Below are 12,137 nucleotides of genomic sequence, written 5' to 3'. Positions count from 1 at the left end.
AGGGAATTGGCAAGAAAATGAGACGGAGTAAGTGCTTGATTCATCTGCCTCTACTGCCTGTGGTTTTAACTGTGTTGTTGGTATTTCTTGCTTTAATGTTTCTTGAAATTCTTTCCAAATTTCAGCAGCATCTATAATACAGCAGTAATCTTTCTGCAGTTTGTCCAAGGCTATGGAAATAGGTTTCACTCTAGTCAGCATATCTTCTACATTCCCTTTTCCACAACTTTGACTACTCTAGCTGTGATACTTCCATCAATGTTGTCAAGATTTTCTTCATAGGTGGTCATCAGAATATGCCAATTCCGAATAAATAGCTCAAAGCAGTTAACCACTAAATTTCACTCTATGAAGCTTCACCTCAAAAGTTAGATGTTTTCCCCTTCATTCTTGTATATAAGAAAATCAGCCTTTAACTTCAGAGTTTTTAGTAAAGGCTCATTGACTCAACATATTATTTTATCTATGGTGAATTATTTTAATAGATTACCCTAAATCAATACAGTCTATGCTGTATTAAATTCAAATTTCGCTTTAAGCTAGTTTATTTTTAGAAACAATTTAATTATAATTTAAATTATTTTTTTAAATCTGTGTTTTAAATTTATTTTAAGAAATTAATCTTTATTCCACCCTGCCCCATGTACCACTGTTTCCTTAGCTATGAAATTTCACCTGTACTGCATGCATGGGGCCTGATGTCTGTGGTAGACCATATCAAGGCCTGCCCCGAAATGCCAACTGCTGGGTTTGAGGCTTGCTCCCCAAGTCATTTCATTTACCATATTTACTCAAATACAAGATGAAGTTTTCCCCCCCAGTCAGCGTAGTGGGGTTAAAAGCCTCATCTTGGATTTGAATACTAGCTTGAGGTAGGTGGTGGCTCAGCTCTGGCCTTGGCTTGGAGCTTGGGGCTGAAGCCAGAGCTGCGCTGCTGCTTGTTCTGGTCCAAGGGTGGCTTGTGTAGCAGGGGAAACCACCCAGTGGGTGGGGACACAGAATGTGATTCAGAGTGAAGCGTGGGGGAGACGATGCAGCCTGCCTGGCCCCCTACATCACCTGCCCTCCATCATCAGCCTCTTGCTTCCCTCCAGTGCCCTGCCTTACCTTCAGCTTTGGCTCCAGCTCTGACCCAGCTGAGGCCACAGCTGGTGCTGCTGCTTCTCTTTGGTTGGGCTGGGCAGAGGCTGCTGCTTCTGCTGACTGCTCCATAGTAAGTGGCATGGAGGGGTGAAGAGGGTGAGGGGGAGCCGAGGGACAGGTGCAAGCATGGGTGGGGCAAGGGAGGCAGGTACAGGGATGGGGATGGAGGAGGCAAGTGGCAGGCATGGTGGGGAGTGGGGGCAGAGGGAGAAGGTCTGTTCCCTTGTCCTCCTGCTGCTACTTCAGGGTGATGAATTTAATGACCTTCCAACAATTAGATTCTATTCATGGAAAATTGTAACGAATTTATAATTTTCCACGCATGGAATCTAATTATTGGAGACTCATCATAACATTTGATGTTGTCTTGAATTCAGGTAAATGTGGTTCTTCTTCATTATGGGCCCAATTTGATGAGTCAGTTGGCTTAGGTGAACAGCCCCACTGAAGACAACAGAATGACTTACTCATATATGTGATTTTATAGGGTTGGTCTTCATATAGCAATGAAACTCACACTCAGTACTAATTATTTTGCAGGGCTGTGTTCCAAACTTCTTTACTTTAACTGCACGTGCGTGTCTTTTACAAAATCATTTTCTGCAATCTTGTAAACCAAGGCTCAGACTTTTAGTGTTTTTCTATCTTTTTATGGTTCTGTGCTGAATTTAGCAAAGCATCGTAGGCATATAATACATATTTGTTTATACAGTCATAAAAAGCATCTAATTAATTGCTTGACTAAATTTGAGCATATACAATTAATCTCTGACAACAAAGATGTTTGCAATGGAAATTCTGACTTTTTATCATTGATTATAGTAATTTTGAAGAAATCTCCCGATATAATGGAAAGTTTTTCACTTTTTGGTAGAAAACTAACATTTCCATTAACCAGAAGACTCATCAGAATTACACTCTGTAGCTCCATCTGTTGTTGTCCATTACATTTGAACTCTTATATCTAAGGAAAATGTATATAGAAGAGGAGGTGGTTACCCTGTGGTATCTTGTTCTTTCTCTCTCACTGTATATGGAAATACAGCATTAAGTTATTTTTCCTACTGGTTGATCTATATCTTTCAGAGGACTATGGGAATCTACTACTTGCAGAAGCCTTGCTGGAGCAGTGTTTAAAGGAAAACCTTGCCAAAGTGAAGGACTCCATTCCATTAATGGAAAAGAGCGAGCCAGAAATGAGTGAAGCCAAAAAATATCTGACCAGTGTTCTAAACAGGGGAAAATTACGAGTAAGTACTCTAAGCAGATATATATCTTTGCCAAATTGATGCTACTGTTGTATGATAGTTCAAAAGATAGACAAAACTTACGCATCATTCATCCAGGTCCCTGTTTCACAAACACAAACCCGTGTTCCTTTATTAATATCACTAATGCACCATTTGCTGTCTCTTGGCAGTATGTTCAGTCAGAAGAAATCACTTTTTGCTGCTGATGTAAAAACTCTCTGTTCATTTTCTGATGCACATCTATAGCTGCTTTTTATTTGTGATTTGAAAGAAGTTGGCTGGAGGTTTAGGAATTTGCTAAGGTTTTGGATATATTCTGCTTGTGTATCTTGCCTTCAAGGGACTGAAAATTATACTAGTCTGAAGTGTGGGACTTGCTATACTCTGTAAGAGTTTAATTCTGTGAGGTGTACCAAAGAGTTGTAGCCTTTACTTTGCATTTATTTCAATGTATTTATAGGTAATTGAGCTAAGATTTTCAAAAACCGCCCAGTACCTTTTGGGTGCTACTAATGGCACCCAGCTTGGAAGCATGAAATCAATAGAGTGGAAGCAGGGGCTTAAGTCCGTTCTGCCTAGGGGTGTGTGTTCTTTAACTTTAGGGTGAGCTGTGTGCATAATGCAGCTCTTTGCATATTTATACACTGAACCATTTTGTTCCCTTCCTCATTTTGACGGCAGTACCAACTGATGTAGCAATTTGCATTTGTGGAATGTCTTGTCATTGGTCACAGTTATGCAGTTCATGTTTCTTAATCATGAGCTTGTTATTAAGCTATGGGCTCCCAATACTAGTCAGTGCTGCATTTATTAAAATATGAAATGGTGTGTGAGCCTTTTCCTGCTTGCTGATACATATGGAAAGCCTGAAAGGCTATTTCAAGTCTCTTCTTTAACTTTAGAAACATCAAGAATATTCATTGTTTCTTTGTTTTTTTGCTTTTGGATTCCTTAGAAAGCCCAAGAATCAGGCTGGGAGCTTTCTCAGCCCTTACTTTTAAGGGGTGTGTGTGTGTGTGTGTGTGTGTGTGTGTGTGTGTGTATGATTTTGAATCTTTAACAAAGCCATTTTCTCCTGCCTGTTAGTCACTTGCATGAAATGTGAACAAAGCCGTTCTAGGCAATCTCAGTAGAATTTTTTATTTTGTTTTATTTTTTTGCTCTTAGTTTCACTTTCTTGCCATACCATAATCTGTTAGTTTTTAAAGTCTTTCTGGGCAAAGAGGGTAGGCAAGAGTTTAACTTCCTGGGTTGTTTTTTGATGTTAGAAACTGAAAAGAAATAACCCAAAACCCCAAACCTTGCAGGTCTTGCTTGTACATCAGAAGTGTAAAATTGGTCAAAAGCCCAAATATTTCTTTGCCAGGTCATTTTTGATGATAGCCATCATCTAGCCTGGCAGTGTATTGGGCCTGCCTGCCCTTATGTTCAGCCTGTCCACATGGGGGTGGAATAGAGAAGGGACCTGCACTTACTTTGTGGATCAGAGCTGCTTGAATTAGAGAACACGAATACTCACTCACTCCCCTTTCTTACCTTTTGGATTTGGGTATAACCTTGGCCCTGTCTCCCCAAATCCACCAGTCTAGGGTGGGGGGCTTCAGGAAGTGCAGAGCTACTAAATAGCCCCAAGTAGGATAGGGGAAGAAGGTTGGGATTGAGTTTCTGTTTTAAAGGAAATTTTACCTCCCTTGGGGTGGACCATCACTGGGAGCAACCGACTGGTAGTCTTGCCCCAGGCATAGGTGGTATAGCCCTCCACTGGGAAAAATGCAGACAATATTGGCGTTTCTGACAACTTTAAATATCCCAGTAAATTGCAATATCCTTTTCATGGCTGTTAATGAAATTGAAATGCAGGCTGCATGCATGTGAGGGGCATCAACTCTGGTGCCTGCCAGCTGTATGTTCCAGGTACAAAACAATTGTTGATACTTTGGCCACTGATTGCATATTTAAAAGCGAGGGCATAAGACTGGGATATCTTTCCATTACCTCCCTCCCATCCTTAGCATTTGAGAGTTAATTACAAGCGAAGTGTCACTATTGAGACTGTCTTGATTTTTGGCTTCCTGTCAAGTACTCAGTTAGCTCTGAGGTAACATTGCTTTGGTCTCCATATCTCTAACCATAGCCATATCTTTATTTTTCAGCCTAAATATATGACGGAAGCCATGCTGATTCTAGGGAAGCTCCATTATGTGGAAGGATCTTACAGAGATGCAGTCAGCATGTATGCTAGAGCAGGACTTGATGACATGTCCATAGAAAATGAACCCTTGTACCTGCTGCGTCTGGTGACAGAAGCATTTGTCATCAAAGGTAACCGAGTATAGATATGCTTATGTTTATGCTAAACTCAAAGTTAGCCTTAGCATTGATTTGAATGAGAGCAGTGTTAGGCTGATGCTGAAAGCTTTTTAATAACCTCTCCCATAATATGTAGTCAATGTAAAAATAAATGCATTGCAGAGTTTTAGTCCATATCTTTTGCCAAGACAGCCAAGTTTAGAACATGTTTGAAAATGTTAGACCGTATAAAGGCTTCTTGAGGTGCTTGTGGCTCTGAATCAGCAGTGCATTTAAGCATGTGCTTCAATTTTATGGCAAAGTCAGAATACCAAAGGGGGCCTCTACTTATGTTTAGAAATAAGTGACCTGTAGACAAACCTTGAATGACTCTCATAAAGTAATTAACACAGTCTTGCCAAGTTTTAAACTGTGGGCTAATAGAATAATTGCTTTTTTTAAAACAGTTAGTGTATTTTTGCAGTGCATGGAACATACTATCAGACCATATGTACAATGGCAGTTTCTTCTTTTATTTTCCTCTCCCCTTTTTTGGTTTTAGTTATACAGGTCTTACAGTGTTTGAGACTTTATTGAAAACAGCTTTAAAATTGCATTTAATTTTTGTAAATGGGGAAAAAAATCCCTAGTCAGTAATTGAGTGGAAAGAAAAAGACCAGTAATCTTTTCCTTCAGTTGCTTTCAATTCTTTTTATAAATGTTGCTAAATATTGCTATCTATCTACTGCTTTCTACTCTTTTCAGCATGTCCACCAGCTTGTTAGGTGAATGAGAACTCTGTGATGATCAGATACCCTCAAATGGTATGTAAAGATTAAAATTAAACCAACCCAAGCACTGTTTGAATGGGCTGTTAACGTTGATAGTAATTTGGATGTGTTTCACGATCTCACACAGTCATAGCATTCTGCTTTTTTAACAAAAACCTGTTTGTGCTGCTTTGCTGGCTTTGGATTTCTTTTCTGCAAGCAGTGGATGAGCCTTCTGTGGTAGTGAGCTTCTACCTGCCACTGATTCATATGTAACTTGCACTAACACTTTTTGCTTGGAGTGAAGGATGTGGCAGAGGCACAGGGAAGTTAGGAAGCACAAATACACATTGATATGGGTGCAAGATCAGCTGACTGGACATTCCAAAGTCCATTGAACTTCATTGAATCATTCCACTGACTACAGTGGGCAGTAGCTTTGGGGCTGGATAACTATAAAGGTTGTTGTGGTGAGTGTACATGAAGAGATGGAAATGCCCTGTTTCTCCGGGGCCTCAAGTAATTGAGTGCCTTATCTCTTGATACGGCCGTGGAAAGTGGAGCTATATCTACTTATCAGCTCAGGCCTTTTGTTTGGCTTTTTGTTTCATATTTGCAAATAAAAGTGATCTATGTTTTTGTTTGGAATTTGAGAGACAGGTGAACTGCAGCAATATCATTTTCACATTCCTTGTTTCCCACCTTTTCCTGGTTTATTTATCAGCCTGTGGTTCTCAACTGGGCTACCACAGCACCCCATTCTGTTGCAAGGGCTCATGAGGGGTGCTGTGGTAGCAGTCGCCAGGTAAATCTGCCCTGCACACTCCCCCTTTATTAGAGCTCTCTGATTAACCTAAAGGAGGCAGCAAAGCTGCCTCATGCTGTGTAGCCCTTCCTTGTCCAGTTCCTAGATGCTCTTCATATAAAACAAAACCTGCAAAACAGAAGTGGTCCAATCAGTTTGGGAAAGAAAGTTACCTCTATGGCTCCCTGTAGTCTTCCTACATCACACTAACCAATGCAGTTACTTCTTGATGGAAACAAACAGTTTAATGCAAGACATTGGTCATAAGAAAGCAACAGCTTTTTCCAATTTCTTTACTTGCTTACAAAGCCATTAAGTCCTCTATGTAAAGTGTGTAGCAACAGTTGGTTTCTGCTCCGACTACAAGGCCTGGTGAAGTGAGCTATGAATATTTTTGATGAAACTGAAAGTTCCTAAAAACAGTTCAGTAGATTAATATTCTCCTCTATTTGGAAATCTTCCCGGATGCAAACGGCCAGGTCTTCATCTGGTTTAGGTTGTTACAGTTGCACCAACATCAGTGGAATTATTCAGATTTGCCCAAACTGAGGATTTGGCGCAAATACATTCTCAAATATCTTTAAACTTATTCCCTTAGATATCAAGATTTGTTTTCTTCTAGCCTTCTACTTCTAATTTCTTATTCAAATTCTAAAAGAAAAAAGTACATTCAATAGCTTTCCATAGTTTTCCTTATCTAGGTATCTACCCAGTATTCATGCAAAGAAAGCATTCCCCAGCAATCTTCAAGCTCCACTTCTGCATGAATTTGTTACTGCTACTGTTCCTAGAACTGACCTTCTGCATTCTGGTGTTTCTGGGTTGGGAAATTATTGCATGGTGCAGTGCTGCAGGGCAGACTCCAAGGGTGTGGACAGACAGTCAGATTAAAAGGGCAGTGGCATTTACTTCATGTCAGTCAGCTGTTCTGCACTGTTTTGTATGTCTGTTTCTATCCTGCAGTAAGTGGAAGTTATAGAGAGACAGATTCACCCTAAACAAAACAGGGAGAAATTACTGGGTTTTGTTTCTACTTCCTATGGCATTAAGCAGTTACAATCTATTGGTTGGTCTGGATAATTTTTCTGTTTGTCCATATAGTTAGACCAGAGGTGTCAGAAGTACAGCCTGTGGGCCAGCCCCAGCCCCTGGAGCTTCTATAACCTGGCAGGCCACTGGAAATTAGGGAGCATGGCTGGGGGGAGTGCCCTCAGCCCCTGGTGGACGTGGCAGGAGGGTGAGTGAAGGCTGATGTAGCCCTGGTTACTCTCCAGCCATTTTGCTTGTAGCCATTGCCGAGGCCTTACTTCCTTGGCTGCTGGCCCTGCTGCTGCCCCATGCTATGCCATGTGTCTTATGCCAGAGCTGGAGTCGCTAGAGCTACTGCCCTGGCCTAAGGCACATGATGGCAGCTCTGACTCCAACCCAGGACACATGGTGGGAACTGGAACTACACCACATGCCCTGTCCTGGAGATGCCACTGGGTAGTGTGGAGGAGCTGCTGCAAAGCTGGATCAGGAAAATTTAAGGCTTAGTGTTCCAAGTTCTGGAAAACTCATCTGAGGCTTTTCAGTGTGTTATCATTAATTAGTTTGCCACTGCAATACAATGGGGATCTTGGGTCTAGTGTGTCTGCGGGTATAAAAATGCACAGAAAAAAAAATACCAATGTCAAAATTCTTGAGTGGGCACTTACCCCAAGTCAATATGAAATAATAAGTGTTCAAGTTGTTTATAAATGCTGGGGTTTGAGTAGTGTAACAGTGACAGAAGTAATGACAGGGGTCAAGGTACTTTTGGAATCTAAGCTCTCTACATGTGCTGCTTCCAAGCCACATCCATTGAGGCGGAAGGAGCAGAAGGAAAGTGATGCTAGGCCTTGTTTAACATACAGGGTCTTGACTCTTCATAATTCCCTCTCAGTTTAGCAAGGACTAGTCCTTACACTCTTCCTCTGATTACCTAGTGGGTTTCTCTTTTCAGCAAGAATGCATTTGGTATGACTTTTTATTTCTGGAAGCCTCCACCATGCTGCACATGCTGTATGGTGAAAGTGATTCTGCTTGTTGCTGTTGCGAAAAGAGGGTTAAGCAAGCAAGTGCATCAAAAGCCAAGTTCATTCTCATTTCACTTCTGATTTGCTTGGCCACCTGTGTTGTCATCTTCTTCCAGCGTGTGGTGCTCTGAGGCCCAGTCACACCAGGGAAGGAAAGAGCAGTTTCTAGTGATGCTTTCTGGTGTGTAGTCACTATGTACTGTCTAGAACAGGATAGCTGATAAATTCTTTTAGCTTTCAAAGCTATTTTGTAGCATTGAGCCATCAGTCTCTTGCTGCATTTTGTCAGCTTCAGCCTAGACTTTCAGTAAACCTAGACTCGTATTTCTGTCATGACTCGCATCTAAATAGGACCTAAATGCTTCTTAAACATGGATCCCAGATGGTTTAAAGGCAACACTCCTAAGAGAATGCTGACAAAAGCTAGTAGTGTAGATTAGGCCTATGTCTAAAGGTCTTTCTCCAAACACCTCTCTGTCAGTGCTTACGCCATGTGAGCAATGTGGCTTCTGACCCTCAGCTTAGTTCTAGAAAAAAAACTTCTGATTTTTATATTTCCTGCCTCTCTCTTGGTCTTTTTAAATTGCCAAGAATGTGGGATTATGGGATATCATCTGCTTGGGAGCATGTTGTTCCTGTTGCAGCTGCTCACATTTGGTTCCTTACACTCCATAGGTAATTATGGTGACAATAATGCTTTGCATTTACATAACCTTTATTGTCTTGACATCATCAAATCTCTTTAGAGAGGGAGAGTAAGTATCATTAGGCCTTTGGTTATATGTAGATAAATCAAGATACAGGAAGTCCAATGACTGTGCCAAGCTTATATAGCAAGGCTGCCAAACGCATCTGGCCCTGTAGGCCAGATGAACATTGCTGGGCCAGTCTGCAGGCTGGACTGGGCTCACCAGAGTCAGCAAACAGGACTATGGCACAGCATAGTGTAGTGTGCTTCCTGTGCCAGACCCCTGGGTCGTATGCAGCGCACATAGCTCCGGGGTGCTTAATGACTTGCACTGCAGGTGGCACATGGGCAACCAGTGCTGCACATAGCTTGGGGGGGTGAGGGGCAGGGGAAGCAGGGGCTGGCGCAGGTTGTGTGCTGCACCCTGCCAGACCTGCCCAGGAATGAGCCATGCTGGAGTCAGCTCACAGGGCTGGCTGGGTGGGGCACAGCATGGAGCACATGCCCTGTACTGGGCCTCACTGGCCCATATCCAGTACCTGTGGGCCAGATCATATGGTTTCATGGGTCGCATGTCTGACACCCCTGTTAGAAAGCAAATCAGTGATGGAATCAAAAAAAAAAAAAGAGCAACCAAATCTCTTGACTCCCTTTGCCTTGCTGCTGTTAGTTAAAATCATGATAAACACTTGCAGGAGAATGGCAGAATGATGGTTCCTGGACCAAAGAAAGTGAAAAACCTTTCAATTTGTCTTTAGAGAACAGGGTGGGGCTAGAACCTGTTTGGGGCCCAGTGCGGGGAAAGGAGAAGAGGTATGTCCACATGGCTTAAATTAGGAATGTGAAAGGTTAAATAATCATTTAACCTTTAGTTTGCCGGTTATTGTTTAGCATGGGATGGGTCGCAGTCTGGTAGGGAAGGGGGGTGGGGAGGGAAAACAGTTAGTGTCCCAGCAGGAACCCAAAGGTGGCAGAAGGGAGGGAGGGGGAGGGGGACTAGTACTTATAAATTGTGAAAAAAAAAAAAAGGAAAACAGCAAGTGGCCTGAGCAATTAACCGCTCATTCACAGGTGCTCCCTCCCTCCCAGCACTTCAAGTTTGCCCTGAACTGGAGGAGCCCATGGTGGCTGGACAATGGTGAAACCACGCTATGAGGGATAACTGAGGGATGAGGCATTTTGTTGGCAACACTTGATTTATTTGTCATTTTTGTTTGGCAGAAACATTTTAAATCTCATTGGACATTTGGGAGAAAGGATATCTTAGTTCTAGGTCTGGCTGATGCTTACAAATTATAATGTTTATAACAAAGCAAGTAAAAAGTTTTGGGTTTTTTCAGGGGTGCCATGGTCATAGGGAGAAAATTAAGTAAAAGTCCTCAAATAGCAGTAGTTATGCTGGATAGCAGAATAAGCCATACTATTATAAGTCTTTTTATAGTGATATGACTGGGGAGGGTGAGGTGTGCATCACGTACAACTGTTCTGGTACAGTTGAAGGGAAAACTTTAAATCCCTTAGCTTCAGCATCTCTTCTTCTTCTGTTAAAGAGTACAAGGTCACAATCCACATCTCCTGAACCCCTCCAGCATAGTTCAAGGAGGTCAGACTTAAAAAAAACCCAAAAACCAAAAAAACCAAAAACCCTAAAAACCAGAGTTTACCTTTCAAAAAAATTAAAAATAGGAAAAAAGCATAGCATTGCAAACTGCCTTCTTATACTGCTGTAGCAGGCTGGCTAGCAGAGACTTTCAGCAGACTGCATACATTTGGCTGCAGCATTCTGCAGGCTTGCAAGGGCTACAGCCCAGCTGCAGGCAGTTGGGAGTGATTATGGGCTGCCTAGGAGGACTGGGCTATCTGAGAGAGATGCTTATTAGCTGGCGACAGGAAGATAAAGGCTCCCAGGGAAAGGAGCTGGGGGGACACAGAGGGGAGTGAGAGACTGGGAAGAGAGGAGCCAGGCTAGCAGCTGCTTCCAACCCTCACAACCTTGGGTCTTTTTTCAGACCCCGAGGAATAGCCTTTTAACTTAGCCTTTCCCTGGGAGCCTTTTAACTTTCTGTGGCCAACTAATTATCTTTCTCAGCTGGCCTAGTCCTCCTAGGCAGCCTGTAATCAATGCCAACTGCCTTCTGCTGGGCTGTAGCCCTTTGCATCCAGCAGAATGCTACAGCTGAATGTGTGCAGTCTGCTGCAAGCCTCTGCCAGCCAGCCTGCTTACAGTCTCTCAATAAGCAAAGAATAGACAGAAACCCAGTTCTTCTAAAATCTTTTGCAGGGGACCTTTGCTGAACCCACCATTTGCATTCCTCTTGTGAGGGCTGGGTTCACTGTTGCAGTCCAGAAGTGAGTCTCGCTATTGTCGGCGACCTAGTGATCGATGGGAAGCTGGGTGACAGCGACCACGAGCTGATCACCTTCACCATCCGCCGAAAAGCTGGCAAGTCGGTCAGCAACACGCAAGTCCTTGACTTCAGGAAAGCCGACTTTGACAAGCTCAGGAGGCTCACAATATTTGTTCCACACTTTAAAAAACATTTGAAGGCTAACAGGAGGCCTATTTCTTTCCTCAGTTATGCCACTTCAAATCTAATGAAGCCTGGATTCCAGGTATAATCTAGCTTAGTTTTATTGACTTCTGGGGAGCTACTGGAACCCTACCACCCTGAAACCCAATAAAAATAATTCATCCAAGAGGTAATAAGAGCAGAGTTTGCTTAGTTATCCCTACCAAAGGACCAACCTGCAATGTTCTGTTCTACTCTTGTGCTCCTCCTGTGCAGAGACAGATAGTTGTGTGGTATTTTGTTAATTTGCAAAAAGGAACAAGAATAAGACTGCAATAATTATTTGTAATGTAACTTAACATTCTTGAGCACAAGAGATTTACTGCTCTTGAAATGGGGGCAACTGACAACTGATGCCCAGGAAAAAGCCAACCTATTAAATAGGTACTTTGCGTCAGTCTTTCATCAGCCCCATGGGATGCCCATGCCCGCTACAGGGCCGGGAAGTCCGGGTGAGGGTGATCCCCTGCCCTCCATTAATGCTGACTTTCTGAAGGAACATCTTGAGAAGCTGGATACCTTCAAGTCAGCTGGCCCTGACAATCTTCACCCCAGGGTACTCAAG

General features: G+C 42.6%; 1 protein-coding gene across 4 annotated transcripts in view; it reads left to right on the top strand.

The window, feature by feature from the left end:
* Positions 1–12,137, top strand: part of TTC7A (tetratricopeptide repeat domain 7A) — a 321,743-nt gene that overhangs the window by 21,683 nt on the left and 287,923 nt on the right. For 3 of the 4 annotated variants that reach the window (XM_025203549.1, XM_025203451.1, XM_014520074.2), the window contains 2 exons: positions 2,230–2,393; positions 4,547–4,715. In XM_025203549.1, the coding sequence (XP_025059334.1) occupies positions 2,319–2,393; positions 4,547–4,715 (244 nt within the window). In that variant the 5' untranslated portion in view covers positions 2,230–2,318. Of the gene's footprint in view, positions 1–2,229; positions 2,394–4,546; positions 4,716–5,447; positions 5,507–12,137 lie in introns of those variants that run through there. The other variant, XM_014520169.2, reaches the window with a different exon arrangement.

This window comes from Alligator sinensis, unplaced genomic scaffold, assembly GCF_000455745.1.
Source record: "Alligator sinensis unplaced genomic scaffold, ASM45574v1 scaffold131_1, whole genome shotgun sequence".
NCBI lineage: Eukaryota > Metazoa > Chordata > Crocodylia > Alligatoridae > Alligator > Alligator sinensis.
Note: the sequence above shows the minus strand (reverse complement) of the source record. Positions and strands in the feature narration are given on the sequence as shown.